Source organism: Dromiciops gliroides, chromosome 2, assembly GCF_019393635.1.
Source record: "Dromiciops gliroides isolate mDroGli1 chromosome 2, mDroGli1.pri, whole genome shotgun sequence".
Classification (NCBI taxonomy): domain Eukaryota; kingdom Metazoa; phylum Chordata; class Mammalia; order Microbiotheria; family Microbiotheriidae; genus Dromiciops; species Dromiciops gliroides.
Genome location: NC_057862.1, coordinates 693,998,500 through 694,021,972, shown reverse-complemented (window position 1 = coordinate 694,021,972; position 23,473 = coordinate 693,998,500). Strand labels below are relative to the sequence as shown.

Below are 23,473 nucleotides of genomic sequence, written 5' to 3'. Positions count from 1 at the left end.
CGTGGGGTGGGGGGGCCTGGGGGAGACGTGCTGCTCCTCTTTCCGGCGTGGAATTTCTCGGCACAGCAAGAGGAGCACAGAGAGTGGCCGACCTTCTCAAGTGCCGAGGGTTCTCTAGCGCCACTTTCCTCTTGGAGTCTCTTCAGCCGTTTTAGGCCTCGCGACCTCAGGCCTCCCATCCTGGGACACGCTTCTGGGGTGGAGCCTCCGTGTGTCCCTCGGAGGACAGTTTATGTTCCTTCTCATGACCCTGGAGTGCCGAAGCTCGCGGACGGCTGTGTGAAGCGTGATGACGGGACTCCATCGTGTTAAGTGTAGTTTTAGCGGAGAGCGGTAGGACTCATCCGCTGTTGGAGGAAGAGACCGCAGAGGTCAGCCACCACCTGAGGAATCAAGTCATTTATTACATCGTGTGCAGAGCTCTGTGCCAGGTGTGGAGAGGGCTCCCAGGGGCCGTGATGCAGAGGCCGAGGGAAGGGCTTACTTCCTGTGGTGCTCAGGTTCCTGCCCTCCTAGAGCTTACACTTGTGTGCCTGAAGCGTGCAACGACAAACTCAACAAGTGGCCGTCCTTGTGATGCCCAGCGAGGAGGCTGATGGGAACCCATCCTTCCCTACTCGTTCTGAATGTGGCCTCTTGGGGCCAAACAGACCAGGATGAATCCACCTTCCATGCGTACGCCAGGTCTTTGGCTTTTACGCTTTTGAGAGCTGATAGTCCTCAAAAAGCTTAGGTGGAAAACCCCCCGTTAATGGGATATTGGATCTGTCAGAGCATTCCTGTCTCGCCCTGCACGCACTGGGAGAGTCTGTGGTCCTGAGTCTGAGGGTGTTTTTCAGTTCCTGAATTTTCTAGTGTAATTAGATTTCTGACGTTTTCGATGAATAGACAGAACGCAGTGGCCCGCTGTCCCGTAAAGAGCGAGCTTTATGATGAACAGGGGAGACATGTTTGCCCACTGCGCTATTTCTTTCCCTATGAGATTGAGTGACTCTACGAATCGGTCATTCACCTGGTGATTTGCTCCTGAACACTCCTTGTCTTTGATGGCTCTGTAATTTGCAGGCCGCATGAAGCCTAAAAGGGCTCCGTGCAGATGGGTCACCAGATGTCAATCTGGGCTGAGGTCAGCGTGTGCGCCCAGGCCGTGTCTGAAAGCAATCCCGACGCTTGAAAGGCAGAAGCAGCATTTGTGTTTTCCGTAAAATCTGTGAGAGGACATATTTTGGAGCACTGGACGTCATGTCGAAGAACCTTCCCAAACACATCAACAGAAAGCCATGGGGAACGGGTGGATTCTGTGAGCATCAGAGGGGTGTGTGAGTGTGTGCATATGTGTGTGTGTATTCCTGTATATGTGTTGTGTGCATGTCTACATGTGTGTTGTGTGAGCCCGTGTTTATCTGGGTATGTGTGAGTATGTATGTGTGCGAGTGCCGGAGGATGTATGTGGATACACGTGTGTGTCTGTGTATGCATGGATACAAGTATATGTATGGGTGTGAGTACCAGATTATGTGTATGCATGTGTGTATGCATGCATGTATATGTGTGTGTGCCGGATGATGTATGTGGATACACGTGTGTCTGTGTATGCATGGATACACGTATATGTATGTGTGCGAGTACCAGATTATGTGTATGTATGTATGTATGTATATGTATGTGTGCCGGATGATATATGTGGATGCATGTGTGTGTGTCTATATGCATGCATGTATATGTACGTGTGCGAGTGCTGGAGTATGGATGTGTGTCTGTGTGCGTATGCATACATATATATGTGAGTGCGCATGTGGTCTCTGTGTACGTGCATGTTTTTGTGTATAAGTGTACATGTACATGTATTTCTGTGCATGCCCATGTATATGGATGTGCGTGTAGGTGTGTCGTATGACCATGTGCTTCTGTGTATGTGAGAGAGCATGTATGGGTGCACACGTGTGAGCACACACATGATGGTACAGACACACACATGGGAACGTGGATGTGACACGCACACACGTGTGCGCCCCTTGAACAAGCCCTGAGATCCAGTAGCCTGAGGCTGGGGGGTGAAAGCAAAGGCTTTTTCCTCATTAACAAGTACTTTGCATCCCCTGGGGGCACCAGCTCAGAGGTTCTCTTTTTCTCCCACAAGCCTTTTTCAGACTTGTGCTGGGCGCAGGGCAAGGCCAATGGAAGTCAGGACCGCCCTCAGGGAGCCGCACCGCCTGGGTGTGAGAGCCTGAGCCTAGGGATATGGAGACTGGAGCATGGTGCTGACCCGTGGGGAAGCAGGGAGGGCCTTGTGGCTGTAGTGGAAACGAGGCGGGCACAGCTGAGGAAGTAGGATGAGCGTCTTCTCAGCAGAGTCAGGAGATAGTGACGTGTTGCCTTTGCGATTCATTTACATAAATAAAATACGGGAGGTCTGATGTTGTCTGGAAAAGATGTGATGGCCCAGAGTCACTTCTGTCTCTTATCAGAAAGTAATTGAGGAGGGGCAGCTAGGTGGCACAGTGGATAGAGCTCCGGCCCTGGATTCAGGAGGACCTGAGTTCAAAATCCAGCCTCAGACACTTGATACTTACCAGCTGTGTGACCCTGGGCAAGTCACTTAACCCTCATTACCCCACCAAAAAAAAAAAAAAGTAGTTCAGCAGTCGAGGTTGCAATGGGTTTGAAGGCACATTTGTCACACTCCCCCCGATGTCTCTCAGTGATGCCTTGTCATTGTACGGAGCCCACCTGGGGTTCCCAGGGGCTCTGCTCACAGTGCGCACATCCTGTGAAATTGAAAAGACTTTGGATGGGGGGGGAGGTGCCTGCGATGACGTCAGCGTCAGAAAACATTGATTAAGTGTTTGCTGTGTGCTGGTCACAGCGCTAAGTGCCAGGGGCACCACAGAAGGCCAAAGATGGTCCCTGTCCTCTGTTGATCTGATGGGGGAGAAAGCACATAAAAGGGAAGGGAGGGGCCAGTGGAGGAGGGTACCTGGCACCGTATGTGTGCACTTGTGTATGTATGTGTGCGTGTGTGTACACGTGTGTGCACACACGTGCATGTGTATGTGTGTTGTGCGTGTGTGTGAGCGTGTGTACATGTGCGTGTGTGCATGTATGTATGTGCAATGACAGGGTGCAGTCCCCCAACTTCATGACATGTGAGTGTGCTGAGGAGATCTGATGGCAGAACTGATTTCATCTTGAGGGATAATCAGACCCTGGGTCCAGGAGAGCGGCCAGGTGGGCAGTGGGGACAAAGGGTGCCTGTTGGCCGGCTGAGCGCAGACAGCTTCGTTTGGAAAGGGGGTCATAGGGACGTCTGTTTTTGGGCCCTGGCTCTCGTTAAGCCTGCTTCCTTAGGGTATAGAGGGGTTTGAGGAGGGGCCAACCGGTCCTGAAGGAACCGCAGACCTTTGAAGGATCGAGAGAAGCCTCACGCTGGGCAGGGAGTGTTGTGGGGGGCTCAGGCCTGCAGACAGACGAGGGAGCCGCTCTGCTCGGCCCCGCTTCCCTGGGGGGTGCTGGAAGGCTGGGAGAAGCCCTTTGTTTCCCTCAGCTGCTGTTTGCAAATGGGCAGCATCGCCGCCCCAGCTGCACCAGACCGGGCCAGGCCGTCACATTGCTCAGCTCTTGGCTGACCCCTTGAACCCTGGCGGAGTTTGGGGTTTCCTAGGGGACAGGACCTTGCGTCTTCTTCCCAGAGTCTCTCTGTCCTTTCTTTGTCTGACCAAGCCACCATTTCTCTGCTTGGTGTAGGAGAGGGCTGAAACGCCTTGGCGAATAAAGACGCAGCAGCTGACTCTGTGTCTGTGTTTTGGGCAGGGAGGGAAGTGATGAACTAAACGAGTTTCTAAAATTAAAGCGACTGATTCCCTTTTAAAGGATAAAAAACTCCCCACCAGCCAATCTAACCTGGAGCCGGCCGCAGCCCCAGCCCCTCCTGCATGTGTCCCCGAGCTGACTTTATTCTGAATGCCCAGCTTTTTGTTTTGTTCACAGGCCCCCTGAGACTCCCGTGTGTGTCCACTCCATCCAGCGGGGCCAAGGGATACTCTCCTTATTCACAGATTCGAAAGGCAGAATTAATTTTCCTTCCAACATTCCTACAGGATGTTTGAAAACATTCTGACCAGCAAATTGAGAACATATGATCTTTAAAGTAGATGAAAATGTCTCTCCTTAATGGTTGAATCACCTCTGGGAAATTTTCCATATGATTTCTTTTGGCTGTGTTTCTTCCTAGTCAAGATTTCATTAATATGTAAATACGCATCTATGATGCCCATGAATCCCTTTCTCACACTATATTCAATTAACATACAAATAGGCTTGTGACCATAATTTCCCAATTTCTGATATAGACTATTCAGACATTGTTTTTATAACGAGGCACATTCCTGGTTTGCAAACAGAGTCTCCGGGTAGCTCCTGTCTTGGGCTCAGCAAGGCCTCCCGTCATATGGGAAATGGAGTTCACGGCCCATTCTGCAGGTGTGTTATTTGCAGCCTTCTGCTGCTTGTCTGGTGGTCTCTGGCTTCGTTGTGGGCCGGGGCTCTCCTCTGCGGCTGTGCTGATAGCGGCCTCCTAATGGGGCTGCCCTGAGGCTTCAGGGCCCAGGCCTGGCCTGCTGAGGCTCCCCAAGCCCAAGGGGGAGGTGACCGCCTCGGGCTCATGGGATTAGGACCAGGCTTCTAAGTAGAAATCCCGTGTTCTTTGTGTCACACCTGCTCATCACGTCCCTTCGATGGGGATACTTCCTTTTTCTGTCAGATGGGACCAGGCCTCCTTTGGCTCTATGAATCACCGGGTTGTCCGAGGAAAGCCGTGGGAGAGCCTTTTTGCCTGGCCCCCCTTTCTGTCTGGGTCCGACTTCTCATTCTGCCCCCGGTGCAGAAACCTGACAGGGATTTTAAGGAGCGTGTGTCTGGAGAAGGCCAGGTTTGCCGCTGCTCGGAAGCAATCCCCACATTGCCCTAATCAATCGTATTCCATTGAAGGTCCATCATTTCCCCCTCCCTCCTGAGGAACGTGAGGCTTTTACCTGGGGAGTGACTCTCCCGAGGTCCCAGAGTCGGCACCGGCCTTGACATGGATGCGCTGTGCGGGCCGTCCTCTCCCCTCCGCCCGGGGAGCCCATTCCCCTCTTGGGCAGATGAGCCCCAGGCCCATATCGTCTCTTGGCTCTCAGACGTTTTGGATCGGGGGTCCCAGAGATACCGCCATCTCACCGTGGCCAGCTCAGAACTCATTGTCTTCCCTCCCACACACCTTTGCTCCTCTTCCTGCCCAAGGCGTACCTGTTCTCTCGTGACCCAAGCTCCCATCCACGATGCCATCCTTGACTCCTGTTGCTATTGACTTCACTCATCCCGTCTATCCCCAGATCTTGTGTTTTCTTCCCTTCGAACATGCCCCCTCTTCACCTCCTTCTCCCCATTCACTCAGCCCCAACCCTGCTGGTCCAGGCCTCCGTCCCCTCCCCCCAGCCTGTGACAGTAGCTTGGGCGGGGGGGGGGGGGGCGGTCTAGCTGCTGCAGGTCTGCTGTTGTCCACCTGCCACTCGGCCAGCCTACTTCTGACCACGCGTCCTCCTTATCGGCAAACTTCCGTGGCCCGTGTGCCTTCCAGACTGCTCGGTCCCAGTCCTGCCCGTGCGGCCTCATTGTCCATTTCACCCTTCGCCCATCCTCCGGCCAGACTGGACTTCTCGCTGTCCCGTCCACGTGGCCCTCTGTTCGCCATCTTTGTTCCTTTGCATTGGCCGTCTCCCGTGCCACGAATGCTCTCTGCTCCCCTTTATCTGGGCCTCAGGGCTCAGCTCGCGCGCCACCTTCTGCAAGAAGCCTTTGAGATTCCTCATAACAGTGGCCGTTGTCCTCATCTTATAGATGAGGAAGGTGGACGTGACTTTCCCCGGGCCACACACCCAGGAAGTAAGTAGGTGTCGGGGGCAGGATGTGTGCCAAGGCCCTCCCATTTCCCTCACTCTTTGCTCAGTCAGCCCTCGCTTCGCAGGCTGGACAGAGAACTGCGTCAGGACTGGACTCGTCGGGAGCCTCCCCGCTCACCCAAGGCGGGGGCAGAACAGGTGCCTGGGCCTGCTGGGGTCTGGCTGTGGCCTCTTGGCATTTGTGGGCTCATGTGATGCTGATGTCCCGAATCCTTCTCTGAGATGACGATTCCTGGCATCAGACTGACCTCTGACCCTCCTTCGTTCTCTTTGGGAAATGTGGAGCTGGGGCCGGGAGACCCGGGTCAGAAGCCACCCTTCCACCCAGTATTGCTGCTGTGATTTTGGACAAGGCACCTAGCCTCTCTTGGTCCCAGTTTCCTGATCTATAAACTTTCGGGTGGATCTGGATGACCTGTGAGACCCCTTTCCATCAATCTCTGATCTTATTTTCCGGGATCCGTTGCAAGTTTCCAGAGTTGAGCATTTGAAATTCCGAAGTTAAAATCCGATTTGATTGGCCCAGGCTCCCAGGGTGATAACGATCTCTCTCTGGGGCATGGAGATGGAGAATGGGGTCCAGTTGTTCTGTCTCCTTGGGGGGGGGGGCTACAGTGGCTCCGACTTGGCGTTGGTATAATGTCTGGTAGGGAACTCTGTTGTCACTTTTGGCCTCTCCTGGGGGGAGGGCTCGCCCTCAGAGGCATCCCCGAGCACAGGTCGAGTCGTCATTTTGTGGGAGTTGTTGAAGTTCATGTTGAGCCAGATGCCATCAAGGTCCCTTCTGCCCGGCTGGGCCCTCCCGTCCTTAGTGCCCTTTTTTCTTCATCTAATTCAGGCCACCTTGAATTTCAGAGTTTTTGTCGCCTTTTATATCCGTGATCTCAGCTGCCCCTTGTCACAGCCCTGGGGGGCAGACTTCTAGCCGTAGCTTTTCTCATATGATACATGAGACGACCGAGGTTCTGGGGGAGGGGAGGTATCTTGGCCAGACTCGAACTCCTTGCTCTTAGGTCCAGCCTCCTGTCCGTTGGGTAATAGGATTATCTGTTCAGTAATGATTTCTATTGGATTTAGTCAAAGAAGCTTGCAGGGATTTGTGCTCTCTTGGCTGCAGGCTTCAGGTGCCAAGGATTTCTCCCTTGGCTCGGTCTGAGAATGGGTTTGTCGTGTTTAATTGATAGACTGAGGGGGATTTGTCAAGGTCTGGCAGTCACAGAATCATGGCAGACAGAGAGACCTCTTCATGATCCTCCCTGGGGAGGTGGAGGGAGACACTCGTCCTGGTTGGGAGAGTGAGATGCTTCCACGATTCACGCGGGCTCTTTGATGTGTTTGGGGCTGAATCCGTAAATGGCAGCAGCGCCTTGCTTACCATCGTCCTTCAAAAGGGCCTTTCGTGGGACTGCCCGAGGCTTGGTGATCTCCGCCTCGGCCTCCTCTCGGGTTCCTTCTTCTTGGAATTCACTCCATTGGTGACGGACCTTTCAGTCTGTGGTACAAGGGCAGATTAGAGGGCGTAGTTTTGGCATCTCAGCGTCCCTGGATTTAGAGCAGTGGCCGGTCCAGCTGCTCTTACCTGGCAGAGGAGCACCCTCTCTGGGCCAGTCACACTGGCCTCTGGGTAGCCGGTGCTTTGTCGTCACAGACGAGGCAGTGAAACCGCAGGACGGAAGAGGGGTCTGCCTCAGTTCCCCAAGGTCCTATGGTGGGAGAACGTCGGGTGGCACCGCTGTGCCCTCAAGCCACGAGGGAGTCAGGCCACCAGCCAAATTCTTTGTCTCCGTGTTGGCCATTTCCCAGAAGTCTTGGCTGTTCTTTGGTTTGTAAGGGAGTTCTATGTGATTCGATGGACTTCTTCCCCCATTGGAGAACTTTTGAATTCCTGCTTGACATTGATTTTTGTTTTTGTTTTTTTGTATTTCTTTTTTTGGCAGGGTAATGAGGGTTAAGTGACTTGCCCAGGGTCACACAGCTAGTAAGTGTCAAGTGTCTGAGGTCAGATTTGAACTCAGGTCCTCCTGACTCCAAGGCAGGTGCTCTATCCACTGCAGCACCCCCTAGCTGCCCCTGACGTTGATTATTGAGTTCCTTTTAGCGTTTTATCATCGTGAAGCAAAATATGAGTGTGTGTGTGTGTGTGTGTGTGTCTGTATCTGTGTCAGTGTGTATCTGTGTGAGTGTGTATCTGTGTGTATGTATGTGTGAGTGTGTGCCTGTGTATCTGTGTGTGTGTCTGTATGTGTGTGAGTGAGTGTGTGTGTGTCTGTGTGAGTGTGTGCCTGTGTATTTAGGCATCCGTTTTTGGATCCTCATCTTTTCTTTATCAGAACATTTTGCTTCAGCGAGGTGTAGAACAAGCACGTCTCCATCTCTCACTTTGGACCTCTGGGCCCGCTTAGCTCTTTGCTTTTACCCCGAGAGGCCCCAGGGCTTTTACCCCTACTCCAGCTTGGCTCCCCCCACTTCTGACAGAAGAACGTTCCCTTTCCTCAAGTGAGCTGAGGGGGCTCATTAGGCATAAAACACTGAGCTCGGCTCACATGGAAAGGATGCTCAGATTAAACAAAAGGAGCCATTATTTGGTAAAAAAAAAGATGCTTTCATTTTACCACGTAGCATGGTTTTTATGCTGACATTAAGTGCAGCTAGAACTCAATAACCCTTCTTGGGGTAAGGGGGAAAAATAGGAAAAAGAAAGAAAACAAAGACTCCCCACGTCCGTGCTCCTTCTTAATTACAGCCTAGAACACTCTGCTCTGGGTGACATCTTTGCAGCCTGCTGGGGCAGGGGATGCTTCGTTCTTGTTTGCTTCTGTAGACTTTGCGTCTCACCTCGCCATTGGAGCAATGACTCTGATGAATATTCCTATTAAGAACCATGTCGTTCAAACTCGGTTTCTTCTGTGTCGCCTTAGGCAGGCCGGTGCTCGCTTGCTGGGGCAGTCTGTGGTGCTGGGGCATCTGGACACTTCCTTCCTGCATGGCCCACTGGCCCTGCCTGGGTCTCCAGTTCTCTTGGTCCTGGCCTCGGTGAGGCTGCCTGACAGGCTTTCTGTCCCTGCCCTGTACTTGGAGCCCTTCTGGTCTTGAGGGTCAGGCGTGGCTTCAGTCTGCCCTCCGGGACTCGTGCCGTGATGTGGAGGTAACTACAGTCTGGGCACCTTCTGAGTCATCGCTCATCTTTGATGCTTTTAAGAATCCAGCTCGAAACCTCTCTCCACATGAGCACGGACCCGAGTTCCACGACTCATGGCTAAGACGAGGCTGCCGGCCTTCCGGCAGAGCGTCAGCACGTGGCTCGCCATTCCCCTGAGCCCAGCTGTCCTGCATAAGCCGTTGGCGAGCTGGCAAGGTCACATGGCCACCGCCACCGCCCAGGTGTTGTAGACTGCCTTGGCAGCCAAAGTGGGGACCACCTCTGCTGACCGGCCCTGCCTGGGCTCTGGGAGGAAGCGACGAGCCTCGCGTGTCTTAGCCTGACGAGTGTGATGGCTAAAGGGATGGCACCGACGGGACTTGGTGAGGGCTCCTCGGAGGCCGCCGGCCCATGTGCAAAGCCGTCAGATCTTTCATCAGGGATGATAACAGCTTCCTTTGATAGGACGCTCTGTTGTGCCTCTGCAGCCCACGCTTCTTTCCAGCGCAGGGTGAGCTTGTATCAGGCTCGTAATCAGAGAGGCAGCATGAAAGGCTGATGAAAATGATGAAAATAGCTTTTTAAATGGAAATGATGCAGTCGCTTTGGTAGCCGCTTTTAACATGGTCGTTTTGTCTCATTTTCACGTTTATCTATTTTGTTTCCCCTTTCAGAGAAATCACAGGATCCTAGAATTTAGTTCTGGGAGTAGGATTCTTTTCTCCAATGCCTTCGTTTTATAGATGAGGAGTTTCACCTGCATAGAACGTGTGTGGGAGAGGGAATTGTGAAGGACAAGGAGCCCGGTAAGGGGCGGGGGTAGCCAGGTCTTGAAGGGCACTGAATGCCAAGCAGAGGCCTTAGGGAGCCCCTGGAGTTTGCTGAGCAGGGCAGTGACATAGGCAGACCTGAGCTTTGGGAAAATCACTCTTGTGGCTGAAGAGAAGGTTGGACTAGAGTGGTGAAAGACTCGGGGCCTGAAGACCCCTGGCAGCTATTGCCACGGTCCCCAGGATGAAGTGCCACGGGCCTGCCACCAGGGGCTGCGGGGTCATGAGAGAGAATCGGGTACTTGAGAGAGGCTGCCAAGGTGAAACGGGCCGGCCTTGGCCCCAACTGGCATGTGAGGGAAGGGGAGAAGATGGCACCTGGATGCCCTCGACAGTAATGGGGAGGTGAGGAGAAGGGGAGGTTTTGGGAGGAAAATAGTGGGGACAAAACATCTTGCAAAGGAAATTGCAGTGTGAGAGGGGAGCGGTGAGAGCAGTGCTGAAGCACTAGAGAGGAGAGGAGGGCAGGGGATGGAGGGGAGCCCATTGACGTTGGAGGTGGAGGTCACTGGTGTTTTGAGGTCAGAAGCCAGGCCGCAGACAAGATCAAGGTCACACTTGGCAGTTGGGCATTAGAAACCCTCCCCTCCGGCCCCTTCCTCCCCCTCACCTTATGTCCACCCTCTCCAGTCTGGCTACAGTGACCCTCTTGATGGGCTTTGTATTCGACCTTCCATCTCCCAGCTGTGCCCTTTCCCTGGCCGCCAGACCTGCACCCCCGCTCTCCTCACCTCTCCCGCTTGGTTTCCTGGGCCTCCTTCAAGGTTCGCCCTCTCTGGGCTCTCACATTGGGCTTCCCCCGAGACTGTCTTCTTTACTTCCACATCTGGTGTAACAATAGGACTTGGACTGAGGGAGAGCTGGGCTCAAATCCTGGGTCAGACGCTTGCTCGCTGGCTGACCCCGGGTCCGTGTTTCCTTTTCGGTAGGGCGGGTACACTATTTGCACTCACTTCTCCAGGTTAGTAGGAGAATCAAGTGAGTTCACACACGTCAGGTGCGTCACTGTGAGTTCTTGTTCTTCTTGTCACCGTCTTCTGCTGCAGCCATTAAAAACAGGATGTCCGTTTAAAAGGCTTCTCAGAGACTTCATTCTTCTCTTCCAATGTCTATTTTAGTTTTGCTGCTGGTTCCTTGACCATCATCCCGTGGCATGAACAGAAACACCGGGATAAGGATTGGTGCGAGGAGCTGGAATGCAAGTAAGTCTTCTGTAGGCAGTGCCAAGGCGCGCTGGGGGAGAGGGGCCAGCCCCCGGCCCGGGACTCGGGCTCAGTCCCAGCCGACTCTTCAGAAGCTCGAGCAGGCCTTGCGGCCCCAGCCTCCTTGTGGGGCCACGTCGGGGTCTGGGTCTTTAAGGCTGTTGGATGAGGTTGGCACGACTGTTTCTCTATCATTAACCTCCTGCCTCACGTACAAGTAGTATTTGGCTCAATGATCCTCCAGCAACTTTTCCTTTTGCTGCTTTCCTCTTTATTTTTTTATTTTATTTTATTTTTTTTTTTAGTGAGGCAACGGGGGTTAAGTGACTTGCCCAGTGTCACACAGCTAGTAAGTTTTAAGTGTCTGAGGCTGGATTTGAACTCAGGTACTCCTGACTCCAGGGCCGGTGCTCTATCCACTGCGCCACCTAGCTGCCCCCTGCTTTCCTCTTTACAAGCCCGCCAGCCTCCACCCCTGCAAGGCGAGGAATGCCCCGTGCCCGTTTTATAGACGAGGAGCCTGGGGGCTCCAGTCAGGAAGGTCGGATACACTGCTTTAATGTTGGACTCTGTTTCCCTCTTTCTGCTTTCAGAATGGTGGTGGAGCCGAGTCTCCAAGATGAAGGTGGGTTCTTGTACGAAGCGCAGCCTGAATTATTGAAGTACCGGACCTCCAGCCCTTCCATCGACTTGGTCACCCAGTGGTACTGCGCTCGGGGAGAGGAGATTGAGCACTGTGCCCGGCAGGTGCGGCTGGCTCAGAGGGGCTTCTCGTCTTGCTGGGGCGTTGGCGAATGGAGGGATGGCTGGACTCGTGACCTCTCCGCCCCGGGCTTTCTGTTAGCTGTGGCCTTTGGAAGTCTGGGCCCCTCCTGCCCTTGGGGCTTCAGGAGGAAGAGAGCTCCCCCAACGCTTTCCGGGCCTAGTGAGCGGACCTGGCATTCTTTGGGCCTCTCCGCCTTAGCTTGGACCAGCTCACCCTCATCTTCCTCATCTGTAATGTGGGCTATGGAGGGGCTGTGGTGAGTTTGAAACGAGAGCTTTGTCAGCCTTACCGCGAGCTAGAAGCACCAGGTGCGAGTTGTACGGTGCCGCTAGCCACAGTGCTTGTGGCGGCTGCATTGGCCATCGAAGGTTTTGGGGGGGCTTGAGGGATGCTCCAGGATTTGGCGAGTTAGACCATAGTGTAACCCCAGTCAGCACACCCAGAATTCCCCTCGCCCTCGGGGACGCTGGGGATGGCCTAGGCAGACACCCTCCTCTCTGTCCTCTGGTGCAGGTGGATTGTGCCTTGTCCCTCATCCGCCTCGGGATGGAGAGGAACGTTCCTGGCCTGCTGCGCCTCTGTGATGACCTGGTTACCCTGGAGACCTTGGTCTACGAAGCAGGCTGCGACCTCACGCTCACCCTGAAGGATCTCCAGCAGATGCAGGCCATTGAGCAGCTGCGGCTGCTGATGGAAAGCGTAGGTCCCCTTCCCCCCGGAGCCCCCCGCCCAGGGCCCCCACATCACTGTCCTTCCCTGCGGCTGCCCGCGGTGCTTGGCGTCCCTGTGGGACGAGCGGCGGTACCCGTGTCTCTGACCAGGCTCTCCTGCAGTGTACATTCTCTCCACAGCCTTGTTTCCCTGCTTTGTCCGTCTGCTCTATGAACCCCATCTGGGCTCACAGGGATCCCCCACGTGGAAAGGACATGGAGGAGTGGACTCTCGCTGCCTGCACTCCCCGGGAGGCAGGAGTGGCCAGGCCTGGCTGACAGGCACCCCTCCTGCCTGAGAGGGAGCCTGGGAGAGCTCCCCCAGGCCAAGCCCAGCCCTCTTGCTTGACCCTGCTCAGTTCATTCCCGCCCCTTGTGGGGACTCGTGGTCTCCCTAGTGGGTGTGCCGCCCCATGCAGCAGCTTGGGGCACTCAGCCTATGGGCAGAGGGGAGTCCTTGAGGGAGCCAATTGAAGTGTGAGCCGGATGGCTCTCCCCGTCCTGCGCTGTTTCCCTTTGGGCCAGGGGGGCTCTCTAGGATAACCCTAACGCTAGCCCTCTGCAGGGGGACTCGGGCAGCTGGCATGCGAGGCTGGTTTTGCTCATGGGGTCTTGTTAAATTGGGCTCGTAGTCTTCAGAGGAGAAGTACGTGACTAACGCCTACCAGTGGATGGTGCCCTTCCTTCACCGGTGGGAGAAGCAGTCCCCGGGTGTGGCCAGCCAGCTGCTCAAAGACTATGTGGTGACTCTGGCCAGGGGGGACCTGAGGCTCCCCCTGAAGATATTCCAGCATTCTAAACCGGATGTGAGTAGCCTGGCCCGCGGCCCTCTCTGGGGAGGGGTGGGGTTGCCACATGGCCTTGCGTTGGGTCACAGATCTCTGCGTTCTTCTGTGGAAATGCAGCTCAGGTGGACGTTGGCCGAAAGGCAGACTCGGCTCATTTCTGGCTTTTCTTTTGGAATGCCCTGTCTTGGCCGCACGGCACACCCCTCGTCGCTCCTCTGCTCTGCACTCACACGGCGCTCTGGCCCAGGGCCCCCAGCCTCTCCACCGGCCTGGCAGCACCTTCCTCACTGTCCCCTCCCTCACCCAGCATGCCCAAAGCCAGACCAGACCACATCTGCCCCCTGGAACCTCGTAGGAGAGGGTGGCAGTTCTCCAGAGCTTTGCCAGCCTTCAGGTGCTGGGTGGTTCTTGGTGGCACACCTCCTTGGCTCCTCATTGGGGCTCCTGCATGGTCTGTGCCCCCAGGGAGCTTGCGTTCCAGTGGGGAGGGATGGAGTGAAGGGGACATGGCAGGAGGGGCCTCAGTTTTGTCCTCTCTCAAACTGGGGAGGAAGAGTCCCAGATTTCCTGTGCCTCTTCCTGCACTCAATCGTATGAGGTTGTGATGTGTTTGCAAAGGGCTTTCCTGATTTGGCCGGTGGTAACACACAGCTTCAGTGCTTTCTTGGACCCCCGCTCTCATCCATGTAGCTTTCCCCTCACGAAACCAAGTCGGACCAGCCTGGGGATTGCCCATATCGCTCCTTTTCAACTTTTTTTTGTTTTTTTAGTGAGGCAATTGGGGTTAAGTGACTTGCCCAGGGTCACACAGCTAGTAAGTGTTAAGTGTCTGAGGCCGGATTTGAACTCAGGTCCTCCTGACTCCAGGGCTGGTGCTCTATCCACTGTGCCACCCAGCTGCCCCCATATTGCTTCTTTTCAGCTTTATCACATTTTGGATCTTTCTAACCAGTGAAATCTCTGTTATTTTGTTCTCTTCACTGTCTTGCGGTTGTTTCTTTTTGTGGGAACTTGCAAGCTTAGAAATTAGGAAGCCACACAAACAGACAAAAAACCAAAGGGAGTTTGGAGTGACCCAGTATATTTGTTTGCCCTTTCCTGTAGGTAAAGACTTTTAGAAAAACAGTTCCAGACCTCCCTGCAGTGCTACAAATAGTAAATCTAAGTGGAGAAATGTTTTATATATGTGGCTTTTAATTTAACAGCTGTCAAAACGCCTTCAAGATTCACGATGCTGCCTTGATGCTTTTGCATCTTTACAGGGAATGGCCCAACACGGCTGTTTTTCTCAGCCTCCGGGGTGGTCTCTGGGCCTGGACTGCTCTGGGCAAGGTCTCTTTTAATTCCACTGTGAGCCCTGTTCCAGAATTCTTTTCAAATTGAATTCTTCCATCCTGGACTGTGAGTTTAAATGAATGATTTATAAACAATAATTGAAAAACAATAGGTTTATAATATATGCTGATGTAATGTTAGAAATTATAAGCTACATATATATTTCTAATTTAATGACATAAAAGATGGCTTTAGGCTTGGAAGCATTACTCGTAATGAATTGCCTTTCTCATGCCTTTTGCTTACCCCGATCCAATTCATCCTCAGTGGGTCATAAATTGGAGAGTCTGTTTTCTGCAGATGCAAAGCAGAGAGGTTAGAAATTAGCTTCTCTGACTGGTTCTGTAATTAAAACAAGATTTCATTTGGAATTATTAAAGACCTCAAAAGTCTGTAAGCAAAAAAAAATCAACAGATTGGTTTTTACAGCTGATTAATGGCACTTGTTGAGAGTCTGTGGACAGCGCTCCTCCCCGGGGCAAGCTGATGGTAAATCTGTTGACAGATGCTCTTGTGTTGAGCCCGGCGTGCTTTGTTTTCTCCAGCTTCAGCAGAAAATCATCCCGGACCAGGACCAGCTGATGGAGGCTGCCCTGGAGTGTATCTATACTTGTGAGCGGGACGACCAGCTCTCCTGTTGCTACGATATTCTAGAATGCCTTCCTCAGAGAGGATACGGGTGAGGACTCACAGGGCGTCGCCTGTTTGTGAACGGATACGTGAAGGTGCTCAGTCTGGCACTGGAGCCACACGGGAATACTGGGCGACGGAGCGGTCGCAGCTAAAGCTTGAATCTCCTTTCTGAGGCTCAGTCCCCCCCCTCCCCCCACTCCCCCCCAAGTCACACAGTCAGATTTTGGCAGATGGAGCCTGACATTATCCGGTCAGCTGCTGAGGCAGGACAGAGAGGGGGGTGCTCCTGGCAGATCCCCTCCCTCTGTAAGGTCTGGATGGTGGATCCCATGACTGCCAAGGTCTGTTCTAGCTCCAGATGCTCTTCTTCCCCATTGCCATCCCGTTGGATCTGGCAGAATGAGTTCTGGGGGCAGCTAGCCCCCCCCCCACCCCATGGCAGCCTCTGATTGGGGTGGTGCTTCCTTTGCTCACTGTACCCTTCTCCTTGGCATTCCTGTCCCCTTCCGTGGCTGAAGTCCTTTCTCTGTGGACAACTCGCCGAGCGCACACACGCACTCGTGAGTCTCCTTTAATGTAGGAGTTCTTCCTGAGGTCGGGACTTTTCTATGTTGTCCAGGCTATGAAAAGTCATTCTTTTTGTGGGGAACTAACATTGTAACCTCCTTGGGATGAGCAGGATTGCAGAGTCTTTGGGCCAGAGGAACTCAGGGGAGTTCTTGGGGGTTCCTTTTGTCATTTGTGGAGGATTGCATGGCACGCACCCCAGAGCCTCTGGGGGGACTCAGCTGAAAGGCCTCTGGGCATTTGGCCTGCTCCAGAGGCCGCTGCCTTCAGGATTCCTTTAAGTTGGCAAGAATTGATTGAGTGTCTGTTACTGTGCAGCTCCAGTAACTACGCCAAGTGCTGAGGGTACAGAGAGAAAAGTGAAGTAATTTCTGTGTTCTGGGGCTTACGTTCCCCAGGAGGTGACGTGTAATACATAATATGTATGTGCCAAATGTAGTTCAGATCATTTGCCTGTGGGTGCCCGTATGCACATACATCTACATGGGGAATACACACAAAAAGAACACGGGGTCATTTTGGGGAAGAGGTTGGTGGTCAAGCTGAGTCCGGAGGCCAAGAGCCTGGGGCTGGAAGGCCAGAGACTGGGCCAGCGATGGCCAGCTGCTGGCCTAGAATTCAGTACCAAGGACAGTGGGACGGCTTCCTGGGCCGGGGTGGGGCTACTGGGCCGTCTTATCCTTTTCTCTCTTCACCTGCTTTTGTGTTTCACACACAATGTCACTAGGGATCAGAACCCAGAGTTCAAACTTCCTTTTCATTCATTTTTCCTTTGGTCCTAGTCCGAAAACCGCAGTGACAGCTGCTCTCCACGACAAGGTGGACCAGCTGGAGCAGATTCTCAGGTGAGGAAAGCTTCTGTCCTTTGGCTTTGTGGTGACCAGAGGGCTGCCCGGGACACGTTGTCCGCAAAGCCCGTTCAGTTGGTCGGCTCTGCCCGAGCTTCCTCTCTGTTGTACGATTGACTGTCCGCCGCCCTCCTGGCGGCTTGTGTCTGTCTGCCTCCCATTGTTCTGGCCTGTCCGCTGCACGGGCTGAGGAGCCAGGGAGGCCGGACCAGAGGGGTATTTAGAAGCCTGGGGTGGGGCGGAGGGAGCCTTTGGGGGGGGTCCCGGGGATACACCTTTCTTTTTATTTTTTAAACAAAAGCCATATTCTTCATGTAGCATGGAGGCAGCCTGGCCTGGATGTTCCCAAGTGTGGAAATTTATTTTGATTTGGGGACCCTACCTTTAGGCTGAGATTAGAAAGCCTTAGGCCCTCAGGGTCTCTTCCCCTCCCCCTCTGCTTCAGCTGAGACAAAAAGCCCCGTGGGCTGTACAAGATGCCAGGTCAGACAGCTGGGGGGAAAAAGCCCCCAGCTCCCTCCAACCTGAGCGGAGCTATCCGAGAGATCCCAGATAGCCTGTGCTGAGGCAAAGCTGCTCGAACCAACCCCACCCCCCCACCCCCCAGCTGCAGCCCTGGCTAGCGGATTAGCTTGGTGTGTGGGTGCAGGAAGCCCCGAGATTTGAGTGGAGATAAAAAAGGTATATATAGACCTGGGAGTTAGATTAGAGGGAATCTGTCAGGAGGGATGAGATGAACAGTAACGCAAGGAGCAAGGAGCAAAGGCCAGCGGACAAGATTAGAGGGGCAGCAAAGGCGGCCGAGGGCGGAGCAGACAGACAGAACTGGAGGCAGCGGAGAGCACAGAAGCGGTCAGCACTGGGTATAGGTTGGAGAAAGTGAAGATTAAGAGGAGTTAGAATAAAGGTCCTGAGTGCCCTGAGGCGAGAGGCGGCTAAGGCCCAGCAGGTGGGAAAGAGACCGCAGGAAAGCAGTCAGGTTGTACGGTTTTATTTCCCTGTGTTCCTAATTTTCAATAGTATCTCATAAACTCTGCTTTGAGTATTTGGTTAAGAGGCTTCTTGTTATTTTGCTTATCAATTTGGGAGTGGAGCAGTGTGGTGGAACTTTAGAAACGGCCCACATTAAATTAACAGCAGTCAGATGGCCCGTCAGTCAAAGGTCCCCAGATTAGTCCTCCAGTCAGATTAGCCCCCCACATTTGGCATAGTCATCAAAAATATTTCCCACGAGCAATGGCAGGGCCTGCCCTTGGGGATAGTCTTCTTTCTTCCCCACCGTCCCCCGCCCCAGCTTTCCACCACATCGTGCCAGCCTGGCCTGGTGAGGCCTGACTGTCATAAATGCAGGCTCTCTGCTTCTTTTACGTGCTGGTGTGATGTGGTTTGTGGTCACTGTCCTTTCCGTGGTAAAACTTTGGAGCCCAGCACCACGGGCCTGCTCTGGCTCACTTTGGGCTCCAGGGTCAGTGCGGGGTGGAGCATCTTTGGTGTGCTAGGATGACAGTTCATCATCGGAGGGGTCACAGAAGCCTGTGGTAACAGAGATCATACGCTCCCATGTTAGCCTCTGTGCCTGGGTGTGTGTGTGTGTGTGTGGGGGTCGGCTTTCACATTCCCTCTGGGAACTTTATTAGACATACTGGGCAGGTGCCTCGGCCTGTGGCGCCCCCCTCACTGTTCTGTTGTTGTGTTGTCCGCAGTGTGTCCGAGCTTCTGGAGAAGCATGGGCTGCAGAAACCCATTTCGTTCGTAAAAAACACCCAGGCACATGCTGAGGAGGCCCGGAAGCTGATGGTCCGACTGACCAGGCACACCGGACGCAAGTGAGTAAGCAAGTCGGCTCCATCGTCCATAGGACAGGCTTTGGGGCACATCGTTTTCTTTGAGCTGCTCTGCAGGGCCTGGCTCTGTCCTGGCCTCTGGCTGACTTCTGGTGACACATTTCTTTAGTTTTATTGATGCCTTTTGTTTTTACCTGACATTCACTTCTGCACGTGTCCCTTCTCCCTCCCAGGGCTTGGTACTCAGTGAGCCTTCCCTCGTAACACAGCTTAAAAGGAGGGTACTTGTTGGCCTGGGTGGCCCGAGGCTTCTTCCCCTCTCATCTCCTCAGCTTCCTGTGACCAACCAGTGGCATCCCCCCACCTCTTCTCGAGGGCAGGGGCAGATCTCCTCCCTCCGCCTGGCTGAGCTGGATCACTGCGCCCCTTCATTTTATTCTTCTTTCTGTCTGCGACGGTTCCTCTTGTTCCACTCTGTGCAAATCTTCTCTGCTGTTCTTTGCTATGAGGGAGGGTCGTGATTCTTTTTCTAATGAAACCAGACAAAACATGTCATTTAAATGATGTGACATGTGTGCATACGTGTGCAGGTATGGATGTGTTCGTACATGGGCAGAGGCATGTTTTAGTTCTTAGAACGGCTTCATGCTCGTTTCTAATTTGATCTTAACAGTCACCTTGGGTACAAAGTGGGCAAACTTATATAACCTTATTTGACAGATGGGGAGACTGAGGCAGCAGGTTGCTAGGAGCAAAGGGGAGCTGCTTGAGACTGTGGGGGCCAAATTTAATATATGAAGAGTTAATTGGGTGGCTCCCCTAAATATTGGGGTCCCGGAGATAATGAGGGACCTCTAGGTTTAAAGCTCCCTCCCCTCCGAAACCGCCTTTTTAGATATTTCTCCCAGGCCAATAAGAAAGGAGCCTTACAGCCTCTGTTCCACAGATGAATCAGGTTTTATTAAGGAGAAGAAGGTAAACAGCCAAGGTGAAATGAATAAAAGTCAAAGCTAAGGGAATAGGGGAAAAGAAATAGGGATGATCTTCCTATCCCTAACCTAAGTCTATACAATCTGCAGCTGGCTTCTAGTTAAGCTAATTCAAAAGGAAGCAGGGCTTTTGTGTTAACTCACCACCTGGGACGTCTGCTCTAGCTGCTCGCAACCACCGGAGGGAAGAAGAGAGCGAGCGCGGGAAGAAGAGAGCGAGCGCGGGAAGAAGAGAGCGAGCGCGGGAAGAAGAGAGCGAGCGCGGGAAGAAGAGAGCGAGCGCGGGAAGAAGAGAGCGAGCGCGGGAAGAAGAGAGCGAGCGCGGGAAGAAGAGAGCGAGCGCGGGAAGAAGAGAGCGAGCGCGGGAAGAAGAGAGCGAGCGCGGGAAGAAGAGAGCGAGCGCGGGAAGAAGAGAGCGAGCGCGCGAGCGCGGGAAGAAGAGAGCGAGCGCGCGAGCGCGGGAAGAAGAGAGCGAGCGCGCGAGCGCGGGAAGAAGAGAGCGAGCGCGCGAGCGCGGGAAGAAGAGAGCGAGCGCGCGAGCGCGGGAAGAAGAGAGCGAGCGCGCGAGCGCGGGAAGAAGAGAGCGAGCGCGCGAGCGCGGGAAGAAGAGAGCGAGCGCGCGAGCGCGGGAAGAAGAGAGCGAGCGCGCGAAGAAGAGAGCGAGCGCGGGAAGAAGAGAGCGAGCGCGGGAAGAAGAGAGACTCAGCCTCCCCTCACTGAGCGTCTCATTTCCCTCCCCCAAAAGGGGAGGTCCTTCAAAAACTGCCTATGGAGTCTTCTCCTTCTGACCTCAGTAGCATGCGTAACTTCAGGGCCGGCCAGGCGTGGCCCCTCCCAAATGAGTCAGCCAAATTCTAGTAATTTTACCACAAGGCCCTGGCCATGGGGTCTGCTTTCTCTGAGCCCCCCAGGGCTCCACCCCAAAGGAAGGGGCGTGGGCCACAATTCAGGGAGAGACTCTTCTCTGCAAGGGGCTCCTTGCTTACATCAGCTGGTAGAGTCCACCCCGCTGCCCCCTCACCTGTTTCCGAGCCTGAGAAAGGGCCTCCTAAGGACCTTATTGTATGTAAGAGGAGGGCAGACTTCCCCATGCCCAGCGTGCCATGCTGCTCCTCGCCTTTACTCCGGACACCTCCTCTGCTCCTTCTGCCCGAGTCCAGCCCTGTCCCCCACGTTAAGCTACTCTTGTGTGCCAGGAGCTGTGTTAGGTGCTGGGGCACACAGTCAGCAGCTCTGGCTGGCGGATTAGCTTGGTCTGTGGGGGTGAAAGAAGCCCCGAGATTTGAGTGGAGAGAAGAAAAGGTATATATAGACCTGGGAGTGAGACAGGAGAGAGGAAGGAGATAAGGAAGGAGACGGACTAGATAAAGAAGGACAGACCAGAGGACGGGCTGAGGACGGATAGATAGACAAGACTCGGGGGTTCTGATGGACAAGAAGAGGTCAAGAGGCGGCTGAGGAGACAGCAAAGATTGGAGACTAGAGACGGGGCTACAAGGATGGAGGAGAAGATGAGAAGGACTAGGAGCAGGCAAAAGAGAGGCCGAAGGGCAAACTGACAGAGCAGACAGACAGAAGGTTACAGGCCTTAATACAAACCAGGGAAAGTGTAACGTGCCCTGAGGCTGGAGGCGGCTGAGGCCCTTATTGTATTCAAGAAGTTCAAAGCGCAGCAGGTGGGAAAGAGACTGCAGGAAAGCAGTCAGGTTGTAATTTTTATTTCCCTGTATTCCTAATTTTAAATAGTATCTCATAAATAAACTCTGCTTTGATTATTTAGTTAGAGGCTTCTTAATCTTTAGTCTATCAGTTTGGGAGCAGTGTGGTGGAACTTTATAAACGGCCCACATTAAATTAACAAAGTCAGATAGCCAAATGGTCAAAAGTCCCCAGTTTAGTCCTCCAGTCAGCTTTAGCCCCCAAATTAGGCCCAGTCAATTTAAAAATATTTTAACAGGGCGCATAGTCAGTACACACAGGGTGCACAGTCAGTGCACGTGGGGCACAGAGTGTACATGGCACACAGAGCTCACACAGGGCGCACAGATTTTACACGGGGTGCATAGTCAGTACACAAGGTATGCTGTCAGAATGCACACAAGGCACAGTCAGAGAGCACATGGGTCACACACAACATACCCAGGGTGCACAGTCATAGCACACATGGGGTGCACAGTCAGAGAGCACACGGGTCACACAGAGCACACCCAGGGCCCACAGTCAGAGCACACACAGATGCACAGGGTGCACAGTCATAGCACACCCAGGGCCCACAGTCAAAGCACGCACAGACGCACAGGGTGCACATGGGCCCTGCCCTGGAAAGAGCTGATGTTCCATCTGGGGACACAGCTTGTACCTACAGAAGTCCATAGGTGACAACTCCAGAGTGATTTGTGGGGAGAGGCTCTCGAAGAGGGGAGGGGCTTCTCCCAGAAGTCAGGGCTTCCTGCACCCCCTGGGGCCATTTTCCCTGCAGACCAGCTCAGTGGCTTGTGGGCCTGTGCTTTCGTGTGGTCATGGGCAAGGTCAGCCCGGGGCCCAGACAGCGTGTGTTGTGTTCTCCGTGTGTTGCACCTTTTTATTATGCATGTGGGGACAATTCCTTTAGTCCGTGCCATTACTGGAGAAAACGTCAGTCTTTAGGAAGTTGTGCCCATAACAGTTTAATAGGCACTTAATCCGCCTTCCTCAGACACCTGTCCTTATTGCCCTAGTCCAGAATGAAGCCCACTCTGGGGCCACACCCAAGAGGCCGAAAAGAACTCCTTGGCTTCCCATCCTGCACTGAGGAGAAGGGCAGCAAAAGGTGAAGCTGGCAAGTGGCCATTTAGGTCCTGAGGCCTCCCGTTGACCGGCTCTCGGAGCGCCAACCCTTGTCAGAGCTGGTTTAGGTCCCCAAGACTGGGCTTGGAGACTCGGTGTAGTGAGCGCCCCGTCATCGGGAGTGTTCCCAGGGAGCTGAGGTCCCAGCCACACCCACTCTGTCCTGGGGTCCGTCTGGCAGGGGCTATGTTCTCCCACCACAGCGGGCTCTTGGCGTGTCTTCATAAGGGTGATGGATGGCACTGCCAGTTCCCGCAAAATACCTTGGGAACATTCATGGAAATGCTCATCATTAAATGCCTGTTTCTGGGGTGTGTGGAGCAGGTCAGAGCCAGGAGTGAAGGAAACTGCCATGGGCATTCATGAGACGCCTACTGTGTGCTTGTGGGTCAGTGAATGGACTTCAAGGAAGCACTTCCCTGTGCTGAGCATCCCTGTCCTGAGGGGCCGGTCCACAGGGAGCAATGAGTCAGCGTTTCAGGGTAGACGGAAGGCGATAGGTGCCAAGGACTAGCGAGAGAAAGGAGCGTCCCTTGGCAAGTGAAGGGTCATCTGGGCCCGGCTTCCCTGCTGATGCAGGCGCCATGAAGGCTCCATTGACAAGGGGAGCCCTGAGTCTCCAGGGAAGCGAGTGGTCCTTGGAGAGACCTTAGGGCCTAGGTGATGGCTTGGCCCAGCAACTGGAGATAGAGCATTGTGTGTGTGCGTGTGTGCATGTGCATGTGCATGTGTGCATGTGTGGTGTAACAGTGAGGGGTGGGCCAGGGTGCCAGGGAAGCAGAGTCAGATGTAAGAAGACAGGAAAGGTTGGAAAGGGACAGGTTGTAGGGACCTGACGTGTCAATCAGAAGAGTTTGTCTTTGCTCCCAGAAGCTTCAGGAAGCCCCGTGGGGCAGTGGGGGCGATCTGTGGGAGCATATGAGGGGGCTCAGGCCCAAGGGTGTGAGGAAGGGGCCTTACCTGGAGCCAGCAGAGAAGGGTGGGCCATGTCATGTGGAGGGAGGGGAAGAGAGCTGGTCCTTGGTGCGGAGCCTCGATTCTTGTATTCAGTAAAGCTGAGCTGAGAAAGATGGAGGAGGGGTGCAGGTGATGCTCAAAGTTTGGGGAAAGCCCTTGT

At 53.8% G+C, this 23,473-nt stretch overlaps 1 protein-coding gene across 1 annotated transcript in view; it reads left to right on the top strand.

Moving 5' to 3' along the window:
- NBAS (NBAS subunit of NRZ tethering complex) overlaps window positions 1–23,473 on the top strand; it is a 220,832-nt gene that overhangs the window by 63,467 nt on the left and 133,892 nt on the right. Inside the window, exons 22-28 of the mRNA XM_043985311.1 lie at window positions 11,027–11,110; window positions 11,704–11,857; window positions 12,390–12,575; window positions 13,219–13,392; window positions 15,255–15,388; window positions 16,692–16,754; window positions 18,461–18,583. Coding sequence (XP_043841246.1) covers window positions 11,027–11,110; window positions 11,704–11,857; window positions 12,390–12,575; window positions 13,219–13,392; window positions 15,255–15,388; window positions 16,692–16,754; window positions 18,461–18,583 — 918 coding nt within the window. The remainder of the gene's footprint in view (window positions 1–11,026; window positions 11,111–11,703; window positions 11,858–12,389; window positions 12,576–13,218; window positions 13,393–15,254; window positions 15,389–16,691; window positions 16,755–18,460; window positions 18,584–23,473) is intronic.